The 19,035-nt window shown below is 43.0% G+C and overlaps 1 protein-coding gene across 25 annotated transcripts in view; it reads right to left on the bottom strand.

The window, feature by feature from the left end:
* AFDN (afadin, adherens junction formation factor) overlaps positions 1-19,035 on the bottom strand; it is a 567,513-nt gene that overhangs the window by 201,786 nt on the left and 346,692 nt on the right. For 18 of the 25 annotated variants that reach the window (XM_056566867.1, XM_056566880.1, XM_056566881.1 and 15 more), the window contains one exon: positions 2,750-2,770. The exons of the other annotated variants lie outside the window; for them this stretch is intronic. In XM_056566867.1, coding sequence (XP_056422842.1) covers positions 2,750-2,770 — 21 coding nt within the window. The remainder of the gene's footprint in view (positions 1-2,749; positions 2,771-19,035) is intronic. 25 annotated transcript variants of the gene reach the window in all.

Raw genomic sequence — 19,035 nt, 5'->3', positions numbered from 1 at the left:
TGTATCTGTAATTGTGTGGCCTATAAGAATGATGGCTTTATTCACTTGTGTTATGCTTGAGAAAGACCAGGAGAGCTGGTTGAAACGTCGCTGTAACTTTCACCAAGATATGGAATAAATGTGACTTTTTTGCACTTACATCATTTTGTGTGCTGCGGATTTCTATTAATTTATCTACATATGGACCATTGACCGGGGTTCGGTTCTGCGTGCACCATACTACCTGTTTTTTTTTTTTGGGGTGCTGCTTCCCTTGGATTGCTATATATATTATATATATACACATACACACACATAGTTATGTGCTATATAAAAAATATACCATATTTTAGTATTGCTACAGTGTATTTACACGCATATATATATATATATATATATATATATATATACATACACACATACTTACGTACGTTTATAAGATATATATATATCTATAAATATATATATATCTATATATCTATAAATATCTATCTATCTATCTATCTATCTATCTATCTATCTATCTATCTATCTATCTATCTATCTATCTATACACACACACACCACTCCAGAAAATAGGCAGCACAACCACAGCAATAGTAGCGGGTAATCCCGGGGTGTAGGCAGGTTAATACAGTCCCAGACAGTCCAACCAAAAAAAGAATTCCAGCAGCACACCTGTCAATTCAAGTGAACTTCAGTGGTATTTGATTGACCCATGTCAAATGCAACGTTTCGAAGCTATCACACCGTCTTTATCAACCAGAGGCTGTTCGGGCATGCTGGGAGTTGTAGTTGTTCAAAAGCTAGAGGCACACTGGTTGGGTGTCACGTCGCAAAGGAGGCCTGGCTTACCAGAGAGATGCTGCAGTAAGCCAGGCCCCAGAGCAAGTTGCAGGCTCCGAGGTCCCAGCCTCGGAGGTAGTATGGACCAGCTCTCTGAGGTAACGTAGCTAACTAAAGCTCTGCTTCATAAGAGACAGAGACACACACAGTTCTGCTTCATGACACACACACACACACAGAGCTCTACTTCATGATACAGACACACACAGCTCTACTTCATAAGAGACACAAACACTAACACACACGGCTCTGCTTCATAAGACAGACAGACAGACACACCCACCCACCTCAGCTTCATTCTCATCACACATCAAGATCTCTCCTGCTTTCTTCACATATGACACTTCCTCTAAAAACAGCATCCTCTTCTGTCTCTCCTCTGCTCTGCTAAAGATTTCTGCAGCCAAGTCTCCAGCCTCTAGACTCCTTCACATCCTCAGTTATCAGATCTTTCTTGTATCATGCAGATGCTCATAGGAGGTGTGGCTTACATGGATTCAGACAGAACTGTCAGGCCCCATAGACATCATAAAAGTCACATGGTCTTTGTCTCCAAGGATGGGGGCTAGAGGCAGTTAGATGAAGAAAGCAGAGAGAGTGGATGCAGGATAGATAATTTTTCTTCATTTTGCCTGATTTGTGCTTTATAAAACTCTGCAACAGTGAATTACTTATAACTGCATGCTTAGGAAGATATATTTATCATTACATGAGGGAATTAAATGAATTATATTTTACTTAACTGGACTACCCCTTTAATCACTTGTGCACTCAGAGTAACTCTCTGAAGGGCATAATTTTATTTCCCTCTTTGTTTAATGACATGAAAGAAAAACATACATGCTCAAGTAGGAAAAGCAAGGAAAATCTGTTCTAATTTTTACTTCTCAAAATTAAAACAAAATTACACCGGTTGCATTTTCTCATTAAATTTAGAGGAGTTGTCCAGTATTATTTTTTGCCTAACTTGCCCAGGCTGCCTAGTAAAACAATAATACTTTTAGTAGCCTTTGGTATCAGGACATCCTGTCTTTGACACTGTATTCCCAATGCTTCAGACTGAAGCATCTGCAGCCCGGGGAAACTGACAGTGCGGTTCTGCCAATCACTGGCTGAAGCAGGACACCAGCACATGAGTGGCAGTGAATGGCAATGTGAGGTCCCATCTGCTGCTCCCACCAGCTCCGGAAAGCAAACTGCCAGTGGAGACCCCTGATACCGGAGGCTGTAAGGGAGCGGAGAAAGTTGACTTAAGGTTTTTTTGTTTTATAAGGCAGGCTTGGCATATAAGGTAATGAAAAATTTCATGGGACAACTCCTTTAATTAGGAAAATAGGTGTATTTTAAAGCGCAATATAATCATTTTTTTTTGCTTCAAAACCTACTCTTATAAGAACACTATGTGAACATAGCCTTAAGATGCAAATCGCTGAGCAAAAAATATTTGGTACTGGTTTGTCACATTTTTTTAACCAAAAGAATGCTGGGCTGGGTTAGAGAAAACCCAGGGAATAGGAACCAGAGGGAATAAAAATGAAAGGTATAAAAAATAAAAAACTGGTTGTATTATGTCCACATTAAAGTGCAATAAGCAGAGGATTATGGAATGCCAAAAAATCAGTAAAAACAATTTTTAGTACAGCACAAGCCCAGTTGCTGAATGAGTGTTATGAACTGTTCAGCTCAGCCATATTAAGGGTACGTTCACACGTACGCAGATTTGATGCGCAGGATTTTCTGCTGCAGATTTCAATGTAAACTAAATGAATGAGCACAGCTTCTAATCGGCGGTTACAAATCCTGCGCAGGATCCTGTATGTGTGAACGTACCCTAAAAAGGAGAATATTGTACTCTTATATGAAAACAGCATGAGACTGCGCTAAGCTGAAGTAGTTGGGATTGCCTCCCACTGCCATATCCTACCTGGTCACCCTGGTCTACTTCCTGGTGAAAAATAGATGTGGAAATCAAGCAAAACAGAGAAAGAAACTTGTAAACAAATATTGCAGACCAGACATGTACATGTATAGCTCAGACGGCAAAATGTCAGTGATTCCTAAAGATTAGGCTCTGTTTACACATCAATGGAAGCCTCAATGAGTCCCCAATGGACCCCATTATAAAAACCAACTGAGCTTTTTAGATACTAATTTAGACCAGCACAGCCTCATGGCTTGCATTATGAACAGAAATTATGACTTGAGTGGGAACAGAGACTTACCTAGTAATGTTTGAAAATATTACCCTATATCTACATAAGGAGCAATTTAACAAACACAATAACATTTTTCTCTTATTTTAAATTTAAGCCTAGTTTAAGGTTTCAAGGAATGCTAGGTAACCCAATATTTAACAAGCTGAATGATTAGAACAGAACATACATATCAAATTCCAATACTAAAACAGTACTGTGAGGAGCATTACTACTAATATAAAGTTTCATATCTATTTGTTCATCCATTTATTTTTTCCAAATAAACAGTTTATTACTTAACTATGTTAACTTTTTTTTTTTAAGCAAAAAGTGGCCAAACAATCACATGGCTGATAGAAACATCGAATGTGTCGGCAGATAAGAACCATTTGGCCCATCTAGCTGCGCAAGGGAAGTATATGGTCGGCAATACTTGCATATAGCTTAACCAATTACATGATTTACAGTTACCTCCACTCACAATGCTTTGTGCAAAGGTAAGAAGACTGAACCCACTTGTAGAGGAGACAGTCCACGGCAACTCACGAGTATGAAATCCACTTTATTGCTCTAAGAGGATATGACTGAACGCTACTCTTAAAAAAAAATAAAAACTCCATTTGACTGATGACAATCGAGCATCAGTCGTGCCATCAGTTGTGCACAGTTTAAGTATAAAAAACTGAGCCTGACACAACTGACATATGTAAACCTAGCCTTAAACATGTTCAAGAGGGGACGGTACAGTTTATTATTAATTGTTGTGGGTCCAAGGATTTATTTGAAATCCGGATAGATTTCAAATAAATCCGGAAATCCTAAAATCTGAGCTGTATGAACATGGGCTACAAGGACACTGCTGTTAAAAAAGAAAGTTTAATAGGCCCATACTTAACATAGGGTTAATTCTCACAGTCAGGTCATAATTAGAGCTGAGCGAACTTACAGTAAATTCGATTCGTCACAAACTTCTCGGCTCGGCAGTTGATGACTTATAATGCATAAATTAGTTCAGCTTTCAGATGCTCCCGTGGGCTGGATAAGGTGGATACAGTCCTAGGAGACTCTTTCCTAGGACTGTATCCACCTTTTCCAGCCCACCGGAGCACCTGAAAGCTGAACTAATTCATGCAGGATAAGTCATCAACTGCCGAGCTGAGAAGTTCGTGACGAATCGAATTTACTGTAAGTTCGCTCATCTCTAGTCATAATACACAGTAACATAGTTCATAAGGTGGAAAAAACCCATATTGACCATATTGTGATGATCCAGAAGGCAAAAAAAAACTTTATGAGGCTGATGCCAGTTGCCCCATACCAGGGAAAAAAAATCCTGACAAATATAGCAATCAGAATAAATCATGGATCAACGTTCTGTCTTTATAAATCTAGCATCCATAACCTGTAATATCACTCTCCAGAAATGCACCCGAGACCCCTTTGAACTAGCCAGTTCTCAAACATCATCTTCTCTGGAGTTCTATAGTCTTACTGCTGTTACAGTAAAGAACCCCAGTCTTTACCGGCGTATAAACCTTCTTTCCTCTAATGGTATAGATACAGCCCTGGTCTTTAATAGGTCATGGGAGAGATCTCTGTACTGCCCCGACAAATTTATACATAGGTATTTGGTCATTTTTTTTAGCTGTCTTTTTTGGTAAAATAAATAATCCTAATTCTAATAATCTTTCTGGGTAGTGTAGTCCTCTATGTCATGTATTCTAGTTGGTTTATCTGCCACTTCAAAGCCCAAGCCTGCAATTTGAAATAATTTTGTAGCAAAATATGCAGCTGTAAGAAAAAGCCAGCAAACAATATATAGATCTATCTGCCAAATTGTGGCAAATGACCCTGCCCATTTAAATTAAGCAAACAGATTATTTACTCCTGAAGCAAATAGCCATTAACCTGTTATTACAGGTTGGTTTAACCCCTTAAGGACCAGGCCATTTTACACCTTAGGACCAGAGCGTTTTTTGCACATCTGACCACTGTCACTTTAAACATTAATAACTCTGGAATGCTTTTAGTTATCATTCTGATTCCGAGATTGTTTTTTCGTGACATATTCTACTTTAACCTCTTAAGAACCCAGCCATTTTACACCTTAGGACCCGGCCATTTTTTGCACATCTGACCACTGTCACTTTAAACATTAATAACTCTGGAATGCTTTTAGTTATCATTATGATTCCGAGACAGTTTTTTTGTGACATATTCTACTTAAACATAGTGGTAAAATTTTTTGGTAACTTGCATCCTTTCATGGTGAAAAATCCCCAAATTTTCGGAAAAATTTGAAAATTTTGCATTTTTCTAACTTTGAAGCTCTCTGCTTGTAAGGAAAATGGATATTCTAAATATATATATATATATTTTTTTTTCACATATACAATATGTCTACTTTATGTTTGCATCATAAAATTGACAAGTTTTTACTTTTGGAAGACACCAGAGGGCTTCAAAGTTCCGCAGCAATTTTCATATTTTTCACAAAATTTCCAAACTCACTATTTTTCAGGGACCAGTTCAGGTTTGAAGTGGATTTGAAGGGTCTTCATCTTAGAAATACCCCACAAATGACCCCATTATATAAACTGAACCCCCCAAAGTATTCAAAATGATATTCGGTCAGACTTTTAACCCTTTAGGTGTTTCACAGGAATAGCAGGAAAGTGAAGGAGAAAATTCAATCTTCATTTTTTACACTCGCATGTTCTTGTAGACCCAATTTTTGCATTTTTACAAGGGGTAAAAGGAAAAAATGTATACTAATATTTGTAGTCCAATTTCTCTCGAGTAAGCACATACCTCATATGTCTATGTAAAGTGTTCGGCGGGTGCAGTAGAGGGCTCAGAACCAAAGGAGCGACAAGGGGATTTTGGAGAGTACGTTTTTCTGAAATGTTTTTTGGGGGGCATGTTGCATTTAGGAAGCCCCTATGGTGCCAGAACAGGAAAAAAAAAACAAAAAACACATGGCATACCATTTTGGAAACTAGACCCCTTGAGGAACGTAACAAGGAATAAAGTGAGCCTTAATACAGGGGTTTCACGACTTTTGCATACGTAAAAAAAAAATTCTCACTAAAATGTGTGTTTCCCCCCCAAATTTCACATTTTTGCAACGGTTAATAGCAGAAAATACCCCCCAAAATTTGTAACCCCATCTCTTCTGAGTATGGAGGTACCCCATAAGTTGACCTGAAGCGCACTACGGGCGAACTACAATGCTCAGAAGAGAAGGAGTCATATTTGGCTTTTTGAGAGCAAATTTTGCTCCTATGGTGCCAGAACAGCAAAATAACCCCCACATGGCATACCATTTTAAAAAATAGACCCCATGAGGAACGTAACAGGGGGTACAGTGAGCATTTACCCCCCTGCTGTCTGTCAGATCTTTGGAACAGTGGGCTGTACAAAATTTTTTTATTTGCACAGCCCACTGTTCCAAAGATCTGTCCGACACCAGTGGGGTGTAAATTCTCACTGCACCCCTCATTACATTTCGTGAGGGGTGTAGTTTCCGAAATGGGATCACGTGTTTTTTTTTTTTTTTTTGCGTTTGTCAAAACCGCTGTAACAATCAGCCACCCCTGTGCAAATCACCTCAAATGTACATGGCGCACTCTCCCTTCTGGGCCTTATTGTGCGCCCCCAGAGCACTTTGCGCCCACATATGGGGTATCTCCGTAGTCGGGAGAAATTGCATTACAAATTTTGGGGGGCTTTTTCCCCTTTTACCTCTTGTCAAAATGAAAAGTATAGGGCAATACCAGTTAGTGTAAAAAATTTATTTTTTTACACTAACATGCTGGTGTAGACCCCAACTTCACCTTTACATAAGGGGTGAAAGGAGAAAAAGCCCCCCCAAAAATTGTAAGGCAATTTCTCCCGAGTACGGCGATACCCCATATGTGACCCTAAACTGTTGCCTTGAAATACGACAGGGCTCCAAAGTGAGAGCGCCATGTGCATTTGAGGCCTGAATTAGGGATTTGCATAGGGGTGGACATAGGAGTATTCTACGCCAGTGAATCCCAAACAGGGTGCCTCCAGCTGTTGCAAAACTCCCAGCATGCTTGGAAAGTCAATGGCTGTCCGGCAATACTGGGAGTTGTTTTTTTATAACAGCTGGAGGCTCCATTTTGTAAACAGTGGCGTACCAGACGTTTTTCATTTTTATTGGGGAGGGGAGGGGGGCTGTGTAGGGGTATGTGTATATGTAGTGTTTTTTACTTTTTATTTTATTTTGTGTTAGTGTAGTATAGTGTAGTGTTTTTAGGGTACAGTCACACGGGCGGGGGGATTACAGCGAGTTTCCCGCTGCGAGTTTGAGCTGCCGCGCAAAATTTGCTGCATCGCAAACTTGCAGCCTGATACTCACTGTAAGCCCCCTGCCCATGTGAATGTACCCTGTACATTCACAGGGGGGGGGGGACCTCCAGCTGTTGCAAAACTACAACTCCCAGCATGCACAATCTATCAGTGCATGCTGGTAGTTATAGTTTTGCAACAGCTGGAGGCACACGGGTTGGGAAACACTGAGTTAGGAAACAGACAATGTTTCCCAACCAGTGTGCCTCCAGATGTTGCAAAACCACTACTCCCAAACATTCTCAGGCATGCTGGAAGTAGTAGTTCGGCAACATCTTTAGAGCCAGATGTTGCAGAACTACAACTCCCAGCATGCCTGGACAGTAAGGGCATGCTGAGGTTGTGTAGTTTTGCAACATCTGGAAGGGCACAGTGGTCCCAAAACTGCGGACCTCCAGATGTTGCAAGGGCTGTCTGGGCATGCTGGGAGTTGTAGTATACAGGGTCCCAATACAGCAATGCATGTCGCTTTACGGCGACGTGCATTGCTGTAAAGGGCCCGACCGCGGCAGAAGATCCACTCACCTGTCGCCGCCTTCATTGCCCGGATCCGGGTCTTCAGGGACGAGGTAAGTATTGGGGCCGGGCCCCAGCACTCCCCCGTCCCCCGCCGCATCCTCCGGTCTTCCTCCCATCCTCTCCGGACTTCCAGGGGCCGGGCAGGGCGGGAGGAAGTAACCGCCCCCCCCACCCCTGCGATTGGTTGGTTAACTAACCGACGGATCGCAGGGGATCGGAGGAGGTGGCAGGCTTGCCACCTCGCTCCTATACTTTAGCATGGTCCTGGCTGTCTGTGACAGCCGGGATCATGCAAAATTACCGGGTGGTCGGGTCCCAGAGACCCGATCAGCCTGGTATCGCCGCAGATTGCAAGAGCGATTTCCCTTGCGATTTGCGGCGATCGCCGACATGGGGGGGTCTACATGGCCCCCCTTGGCGTTTGCCCTGGATCCCTGCTGAAGGATTTCAGCAGGGATCCGCTTCCAATCTCCGCCGGCTGAGCGGCGGACACCAGGAAAAGACCATGACATATGCATACGTCATGGGTCCTTAAGACCCAGGGTGTGATGGCGTATGCGTACATCATGGGTCCTTAAGGGGTTAAACTGCTATCCGACAGCAGTTTAAGCATTTTGCGCTGTCGGATAGCAGTTCATGCGATGGCCCCGACATATAAAAGCATCGTATATCGATGCTGACATCGACATGCGATGGCCTCCGAGAGGCCATTGTATGTGGATTTTATCATATGTCGGGGCCATCGCATGTCGGGGGTTACTGAATACCTTATGGGAATAAAAGGGTCATGAATAAAAGAAAACCAATGTGGATGCATAAAAATGTTAAGGGGGCAATAAATGACAAAAATAAAGCATTTAAACTACTAAAACCGGAAGGCAGTAAAGAAGCATTAAAAAGCTATAGAGAAAAATGTTAAATATGTATAAAAAAAACAGACAAAAGCCGCAAAATTTGAGACAGAAAAACTCCATTCAAAGAGAGTAAAACTAACTAACTAACCCCAAAATGTTCTTTAACTATATAAATAGCAAAAAGGTTAAAAATGAAAGTGTTGGCCCTTTAAAAAAATAATGAAGTAGAAATTATAGATGGGGATCAAGAAAAAAAAACAGATATATTAAACCAATTCTTCCCCACTGTATTCATCGAGGAAAATGAAATGCCAAGTGAAATACAGCGAAAGTACAGTGCCGCCTACAAAAAATCAAAATAGACAAATCACCAGTTCCAGATGGCATTCACCCTCGAGTTCTAAAGGAATTAACTCCTTAACGACGGAGGACGTATATTTACATCCTCCGCCGGCTCCCGCGTTATATCGGGTCGGTCCCGGAGGCCATCAATGAACGGGACCCGCAGCTAATACAGGACTTCACCGATCGCGGTGATGCCCTATATTAACCCTTCAGACGCGGCAATCAAAGCTGAACGCCGTGTCTGAAGCAAAAGTATCCCGGCAGGACCACCGCGGTGAAATCGCGGTGTCCCGAACAGCTGACAGGACACGGGAGGGACCTTACCTGCCTTCTCTGTGTCCGATCGGTGAATGACTGCTCCGTGCCTGAGATCCAGGCAGGAGCAGGCAAGCGCCGATAACACTGATCACAGTGATCTGTGTAAAAGAACAGTGTGTGCAGTGTTATAGGTCCCTATAACATCGCAAAAAAAAGTAAAAAATAAAAAAAAAAGTGTTGATAAAGATCATTTAACCCCTTCCCTAATAAAAGTTTGAATCACCCCCTTTTCCCATGAAAAAAATTAAACCGTATAAATAAAAATAAAGACACCTGCCGTTTGCTCAGACCCTTTGAGGAAGCCACATTATTAGTAAGTCTGCATGATTACGAGATGAACTGTGTCATTCCACTGCTTCACTTCTTACAACACGTGTTGGAAACGATGGCTGGTCAGGGCAATGGCCACATGAGCCCTGTGGGGGCTCAACTGGAGGAGGGGGAGGGGCACAGTGGAGCACAGTTTAGGTTTTGCCAAATGCGCTATTTTTCTAGTAATCTGACAGGAGGAGCAGGAGCAGCCAGAGTAGCTAGAGGGTATTATGAGGAAGGCAAGACAGAGGACCCAGACACACAGAAGTAGTATGCAGTGGTTATGGAGTCAGGGAGTCCCTCCAAGTCACTTGCACAAAGGGCACGATGCATGCTCACTTGCTTGCCTAGTGACAGCCGAATTGTCACCATTCGGCAGCGGGATGACTTCTGGCTCTCCACCTTAGTGGACCCTGGCTACCGGCACAAAATGGGGGCCTTTTTCACGTCCACTGGGAGGGAGGACAAACTGACCTACTACAGAGACAGTTGACCAATGCCTATCGGCGCTATTGTCCATCCTCTCGCAGATCTGACTCAGGGGGCCCTCTGCACTCAACTTCCACTGCCATGGCTGCTGGGGAGGGGTGGGGTGGCAGGAGCAGTACCAGCTCCATCAGCAGCTGTCTGAGTCTACAGTCGCTGATGAGTACCTTTCTTCACCTGGATAGTGAAGCAACTCATCAGCAGCCGGTGGACCTGGAGCAGAACCTGAACCAGCAGTTGGTGACATACCTTGACATGACCATGCCAACACACCTTGAAGATCCAATGGACTTCTGGGCAGCCAAACTTGATTTGTGGCCGCAACTAGCAGAGTTTGCTCTGAAAAAGCTGTCATGCCTGGCCAGTAGTGTGCCATCAGAGCGGGTGTTTAGTGTGGCAGGGCCATAGTCACCCCAAGGAGAACTCGTCTGTCCACGAAAAATGTGGAGACACTGGGGGACATGTATCATTTCCAGTGTATAATAGAAGTTTTTTACCCCCTCTGCCTGTAGTCTAAATTTGGTGCAGCTGCGTTAAATTTATCATTCTTGCGCAGCTACTTTCTTGAATTGCGTTTAAATTTAGAATTCTCCTCAGAGCATAAATTTACACCGCAGCTCTATTTAGTAGGAGCTTTGTCTGCAGCGTATCTGCACCTAAACAGTAAGTTTTGTCCTCGTTATTAGTTTTAGAATTTTTTTTCTTCATTATCTAGAGTTTTAATCTCACAATAATACCACTTTTTGCACCCAATTATAACACATCAATTATACCAATGTCCTTATTCTTCATTTAACATCTGTGACACCCCTGTGCAAATCCCCTCAAATGTACATGGTGCACTCTACCTTATGGGTCTTGTGCGCCCGCAGAGCACTTTGCGCCCACATATGTGGTATTTCCGTACTCTGGCTAAATTGTGTCCCAAAAAATGGGGATCTTTTTTTCCCATTTACCTCTTGTGAAAATGTAAAGTATGCGGCAACACCTGCATGTCAGTGTAAATAATTAAATTTTTATACACGAACATACTGGTGTAGACTCCAACTGTTCCTTTTCATAATGGGTAAAAGGAGAAAAAGCCCCCCAAAATCTGTAAGGCAATTTCTCCCGAGTACGGCGATACCCCATATGTGACCCTAAAATGTTGCCTTGAAATACGACAGGGCTCCAAAGTGAGAGACCGCCATGCGCATTTAAGGCCTAAATTAGGGTTTTGCATAGGGGTGGACATAGGGGTATTCTATGCCAGTGTTTCCCAAACAGGGTGCCTCTAGCTGTTGCAAAACTCCCAACATGCCTGGACAGTCAATGGCTGTCCGGCAATACTGGGAGTTGTTGTTTTGCAACAGCTGGAGGCTCCATTTTGGAAACAGTGCCGTACCAGACGTTGTTCATATTTATTGGGGAGGGGAGGGGGGCTGTGTAGCGGTATGTGTATATATAGTGTTTTTTACTTATTTTATTTAAGTGTAGTGTAGTGTAGTGTTTTTAGGGTACAGTCACACGGGCGGGGGTTGACAGCGAGTTTGCTGCATCTCAATCTTGCAGCACTCCCTGTAAACCTCTGCCCATGTGAGTGTACCCTGTCCATTCACAATGGGGGGAGGGGGGGAGGGAAACATCCAGCTGTTGCAAAACTACAACTCCGAGCATGCCCTTTGGCTGTCCGTGCATGCTGGGAGTTGTAGTTTTGCAACAGCTGGAGGCACACTGGTTGCGAAACATGGAAACAGACTCAGTGTTTCGCAACCAGTGTGCCTTCAGCTGTTGCAAAAACTTCAAATCTCAGCATGCAGTGACAGCAGAAGGACATGCTGGAACTTGTAGTTATGCAACAGCTGGAGGCATACTGCTACAACTCCCAGCATGCCCTTTGGCAGTCCGTGCATGCTGAGGGTTGTAGTTATGCAACAGCTGAAGGCACACTGGTTGCAAAACACTTGAATGTTTTTTACTTAACTTAGTGTTTCCAAACCAGTGTGCCTCCAGCTGTTGCACAACTTCAATTCCCAGCATGCATGGTCTGTCAGTGCATGCTGGGCGTTATAGTTTGGAGGCACAGCTGGAGGCACACGGGTTGGGAAAAAGAGTTAGGAAACGAACAATGTTTCCCAACTAGTGTGCCTCCAGCTGTTGCAAAACTATAATTCCCAGCATGGCCAGACATGCTGGAAGTTGTATTTCGGCAATATCTGAAGGGTCAGATGTTGACGAACTACAACTCCCAGCATGCCTCGACAGAGTGGGCATGCTGAGATTTGTAATTTTGGAACATCTGGAAGAGCACAGATTGGAGACCATTATACAGTGGTCTCCAAACTGTGGCCCTCCAGATGTTGCAAAACTACAACTCCCAGCATGCCCAGAAACCCAAAGGCTGTCTGGGCATGCTGGGAGTTGCAGTTTTGAAACTCCCAGAGGCAGCGGTGAGATCGCTTTACGGCGATCTCACTGCTGCCAATGAAGATGCCGCCCTGCTGCTGCAAACTCACCACCGGGGATGCACCACCTCCAGGACCGCGTGAGGACGCCGCTCGCACCGGGACCGCTCGGGACACCGCATGGCCGGGTAAGTGACGCCGGGGGACGGGTAAGGGACACTTAGCAGAGCGGTGTGTGTCCCGATCCCCGTGATCGGGACTCACACACCGCGCTGCTAAGTATTCTCATAGCGAAACGCTGCTATCAGCTAGTCAGATTTGACTAGCTGATAGCAGCGATCGCTGGGGCGGGGGGATGAAACCCCCGTGGTCACATGGTAAGATGGCTGGCTATCAGTGATAGCCACCATCTTACCGGGCGCTGGGGAAAAGTATAACGGAAAGCAGTAAATTGTAAAAATAAAAGGAGAATGATCTACAGTGTTAAGTTGATTACAAGGCTATTTAATGTGACGGAGCTTGTTCAATGATAAGTAATAAACATTTCCTATGTAAATGTATTAAATTGTTGGATCATAAAATAACAAAACCAATATACAAGTGATCTAATGAATAACTGAACAGTAAACAAATATTCTATATGCAAATTATTTTCAAAGTGCTTTGGAATAACCAAGGAGTAAAAATATAAAGCAAACCAAATGAGGAATTGAGATAGGAAAGTAAAAACATTCTGGTGGTTCATTAGAAGAACTTTCCTTCAGAAATAGAAAGGATTGCTACGTGTGGTTAAAGTTGGCTTATATTTATGGGGAAAAAGACGCACGTGCGTCAAAATTTTTGGTGCAAAGGAAAAGTACGCAGGTAATAAATCCATGTGTACTATAGATGTCACTCCAAGGTACCCTGATTCAGCCACATCTGGAGGACATGCTCTACCAAAACGTGCGCAAAAAAATGCGCAAAAAAAAGGGGTAAAATCTTTGATACATGTCCCCCACTGACCTTTGAGAAGATGAATCAGGCATGGATCAGCCAGGATTTCCACCCACCAATGCATCAGAGTAGATTGACCATGGTGCCACACCAATACTTTACAAATATGTATAATGCCAAACAGGTGTGAGGCGCTGCTCCCCAGTTACAAATATTTCTCTGCATCAGATGTTTTTTCACCCACCGTCGTCACCGGGTACTGGTATTGTCACCGCACCATTCCATCATGGGGTCACTTTCAGGACTCCTGATGCTACTGTTGCCACCTCCAAGCTGTCTCATTCAGCCACTATATGTCTGCTCATGCTTCTGCCAACTCCAGGCTGTGTCATTCAGCCACTATATGTTCTACTCATGCTGCCGCCAATCCAGGCTGTACCAGACACTATATGGTCTCCTCATGCTGCCGCCAACTCCAGACTGTGCCATTCAGCCACTATATGGTCTCTTTATGCTGCCACAAACTCCAGGCTGTGCCATTCAGCCACTATATGGTCTCCTCATGGTTCAGCCAACTCCAGGCTGTGCCATTCAGCCACTATATGGTCTCCTTATGCTGCCGCCAACTCCAAGCTGTGCCATTCAGACACTATATGGTCTCCTCATGATGCCACAAACTCCAGGCGGTCATTCAGTCACTATATGGTCTCCTCATACTGATGCCACCTCCAGGCTCTGTCATTGTGCCACCATGTGACTCCTTGTTATATTTGGCCCTTTGTAACCACACGCCGGGGGCCCGGGACATTAAAACTTGAGAGTGTAATCTTAAATTTGTATTTCAAAATCTTCAATTTCAATCTTTTAATCTTACGGATTGTGAAGCCCTATTGTCTACTCATGCTTCCGCCAGCTCCAGGCTGTGTCATTGTGCTACCATATGGTCTCCTTATGCTGTTGGCACCTTAAATTAAACTTTAAAAATGTTAATATATCAAAAATCTTCAATTTAAAATTTCAAAAATATCTAATATTTTCTATTGTGAGGCCATATGGTCTTGTCAGGCTGTTGCCACCTCCAGGCTGGGTCATTCTGACACCGGCTGGGTCATTCTGCCACTATATGGTCTCCTCGTGCTGCCGCCAATTCCAGGCTGTGTCATTCTGCAAGATTATGGTCTCCTCATGCTCCTGCCACCTCTAGGCTCTGTCATTGTGCCGCAATGTGACTCCTTGTTAGATTGGGTTTTGTGACCATACAGTATTAGTTCAAAGTAAATACCGAGACATTAAACTTGGGAATTTAATATAAATCTTAAATTTAAAAAAATCTATGTAATCTTTTCAAGACTGAGGCCCTATGGTCGTCTATGTCATATTACCTGTAGAATTATTACAACTCCTATAATAACTCTGCTACTTCGGTAATGCTACCCATAGGAATATTACTCCTACAAAAAAACGGTAGACTCAAAAATGCCATAAAATAATTTCATATTTATTGTAACATAAAGGCTCCTTATAGCGCTCTGGTCAGCCTTCTCCTAACCTAAGTTGGCTACAAATCCCGCCCTCACTCAACCCTAATCTGGTTCACTATAGCGCCCCCCGCTGCATCGGCAGTTGCTATGATGAGCGCATCATCCCCGCCCTTCACGAATTACACTCTTGTTGTCTATAGCGTGCTGAAGACCGCAAGGCCACCGGAGCTAGCGCAATATGCCTATCTCCAGGAGGAATTGTGCTTTCAGTAATACATCAGGGAATAATATATTTATCATAATTACATTGTATGAAACAGTATTAAAAATGCACTACAGTTGCTTTGGGCAACAATATATAAGGGATTTTAAAAGTAGCTAGTACTCAGAGTGTTTGGTGTATGCTTTTTACGGCATATCCTTTAGTGCCTTATGTGAATACCTATATTTGCCTAACCTTTGAGTGTGGTGTAACCTGTTTGAGATTGAGATATATATATATATATATATATATATATATATCTCAATCATATACACACACACACACACTTTATGATGTACCCTACCCTGAAGAAGGGCCCATCCCGAGCCAGAAATGCGTAGATATGTGCATATAATCATTCAAGCTATATACTGGTTTAGGTCACAAGTGATTACTTTGGGACCTGGGCCAGCGCTATACTAGTTACTATTTTTGCAGTATACTCCTCTATTTGCTTATACCAGACCAGCTGCTACCTGGGATCGGGAGGAACATAGTTGCAGGACCTAATACGTACTTATCCACAGTGCTCTTAGAGCAACTGCGCAGGTAAAGTGTTTTGATCCTGTACTAATTTTACTGGTGTAATTTCATAGTTCACTAGGGGTGCGTGTCTTTTGTTTTTTCTTTCCTTTATCGTAAAGTATCTGACATTCACATGTTAGGAAAACAATTCAGTTTCAACCTACAGGACTTTTACTAACACATCACATGGATACTTGATTGGTTTGAGATCTGAAGAGACTGGAATTTTGGAATCTTTGTCAAGTTCCACAAAGTACTTATGAACAATTTTTGCAATTTCTGCTGTCATTAGGGAACACTGCTGCCTTGAAGGGGTATATTTTGCTTGGAACAACTTTTATACTTAGGTGGAGAACAATAGAATCACTCTGTGTCAGATTTTTTATTATAATAAACCTAGAGATATTTCATCAGCTATTGACTTGTACACTGCTATTTCACAATATTTTCTGGACCTATATTCCTCACTGTCGCAAAGTCATTCTAGACCTCAAAAACTCCATTACGATCTATAACTAACTGATTTATTTATCTCTCATAAGGATAGACACTTCCTATGTAAACTACTATACATATTAGCTAACTTCATATCTTATTCTGACTACTTGCCACATACTGTACACAATCTATTGCTTTAGATCAGGGGTCTCAAACTCCCGGCCCGCGAAACAAAAGTTTGTGGCCCGCACAGGGTATATGTAATTTGTATTGCCCAACACCCAGGACATGCAGCTCCAGGCAGGTAACTTCTTCAGACACTTAGCCCTGCTTCGGGCAAGCAGCGCTAAATGCCAGTGTAATGACGAAAACCGTGCCCTGTAGCAGAATGTGACCCTCCGCACAGGGACACAGTTTTCTGTGACAGAAGGGGGGGGGGAGAATGAGACAACGGGGAGGAGAATGTGACAAGGGGGAGGAGAATGTGACAAGGGGGAGGAGAATGTGACAAGGGGGAGGAGAATGTGACAAGGAGGAGGAGAATGTGCGAAGGAGGAGAATGTGACAGGATGTGTGACAAGGAGGAGGAGAATGTGACGGGGTGTGACAAGGGGGAGGAAAATGTGACGGGGTTGTGTGACAAGGGGGAGGATAATGTGACAAGGGGGAGGAGAATGTGACAAGGGGGAGGAGAATGTGACAAGGGGAGATGTGAAATAGGCGGTGGGCATAAAATGGGTAGGTAGATGTGAAATGGAGGCGATTGGACATGTAATGGGGGGATTTCACCAAATTTTTTTTTTTATATCGCATTTCAAAATTGCAATATTTAGGCCCAAAATCGCAATCGCACATTTTCCCCATATCGTGCAGCCCTAGTACAAACATATAAAAGGATAAAACTGTGATCGTTCTAGTGATCTTTTTATGCCCAGGTCTGTAACCATGATAGGGGTCATGAAAGGTCTTGTTCTGATCGTCTCTCCGTGAGATCATTGAACATTTAAGTCACATTGGCCCTGAGAGGTGCAGGATTTAAGAGCAAACAAAAAAACAAAATGCACCTACTTATATAGATTGGTTTCACACAAGTTTGTCCCATGCATACATTAATCAGTCTGTCAGTTTGGGTCACCTACATACACACACACATATATTATAATATATATATATATATATATATATATATATACACACACACACATACATATATTAATATATATGTATGTATATATATATATATATATATATATATATACACACACACACACACACACACACACACACACACACACACACACACACACACCCCCCGACCTACGATGGACCCGACATATGATAAAATCGACATACGATGGCCTCTCAGAGGCCATCGCATGTCGATGTCAGCATCGACATACGATGCTTTTATATGTCGGGGCCATCGCATTAACTGCTATCCGACAGCGCAAAATGCTTAAACTGCTGTCGGATAGCAGTTTAAGCATCCCTGGCAGGTTCGCTTACCTATTCCCGCTGCTCGGGGTCAACTTCGCGATCCTCCGGTGTCTTGCGCATCTTCTCCAGGGCCCGGCGTCGTTATTACGTCACTACGCACGCCGCGCCGGCGCAGCAGCGTAATAACGTCACCAGAAAGCGAGGCCCGGACCCTGCAGAAGATGCGGAAGAAGCCGGAGGATCGCGAAGACGACACCGGAGCAGCGGGACAGCATCGGGAGCCCCTGGGACAGCATCGGGAGCGGTGTGGACCTGGTCCGGAGCGACGGGGACAGGTGAGTACAGCTTCCTATACTTTACATTGCACGGATCCCTCAACATACGATGGATTCGACAAACGATGGGTCGTTTGGAACGAATTAACATCGTATGTTGCGGGACCACTGTATGTATATATGTGCCAGTTAAAACTAGTTTTTAGTTAAAACTGGTTTTCCCTCGTGAAAACTAGTTTTGACTAAATGCCTTTGTGAAAACAAGAATTGACTGCTAGATTGACTGCTTTTCCACAGTGAAAACTAGTTTTGACTAAACATCTTTAGAGAAAACAAGAATTGACTGTTAGATTGACTGCTTTTCCACAGTGAAAACTAGTTTTGACTGAACACCTTGTGAAAACTGGTTTTAACTAGGAAAAAGCCGTCAATTCTAGTTTTTACTGAGCGCCTTCGTTCAAACTATAATATTTACTGAACCCCTTCGTACAAACTAGAATTTATGCCTTTGTGAAAACTAGAATTGACAGTTTTTTTTTTTGTTTTTGTTTTTTTGCTTGAGGTTGTTTCCATCATTATTAACTTTAGTTGCTCACTGTTTTTTCAATAATTTCAGAGAAGAGGATAATGTATAGTGATGTCACAGTACAGAGATAATATACAGTGATGTCACAGTTCAGGGATAATAGCCCAATAATGTCACAGTATAGGGATAATACACACAGTAATTTCACAGTACAGGGATAATGCACACAGTACAACAATAATACACAGTGATGAGTGATGTCACATTACAGGGATAACCCTAATGATGTCACAATACTAAGATAATGCACACAGTGATATTACAGTATATAGTAAATATGCAGTGATGTCGCTGTGTTGAGGTGGGGTAGTATAAAATGGCAGGGGCCAGGACACAGTATTTATACTCTTAGCTTTGTAACTTACTAATCTTCTGTTCTCTTGCAGTCCCAAATCTTTTCTCTGACCCCAGCAGGCCTCTGTATGAGTCTGAGATCACATGCACAACAGGGGGCTGGGCAGAGAAGGGGGAGGAGCTGAG

The sequence above is a fragment of the Hyla sarda genome, chromosome 3 (assembly GCF_029499605.1).
Source record: "Hyla sarda isolate aHylSar1 chromosome 3, aHylSar1.hap1, whole genome shotgun sequence".
NCBI classification, from domain to species: Eukaryota; Metazoa; Chordata; class Amphibia; order Anura; family Hylidae; genus Hyla; species Hyla sarda.
This window is presented reverse-complemented; position numbering and strand designations above follow the sequence as displayed.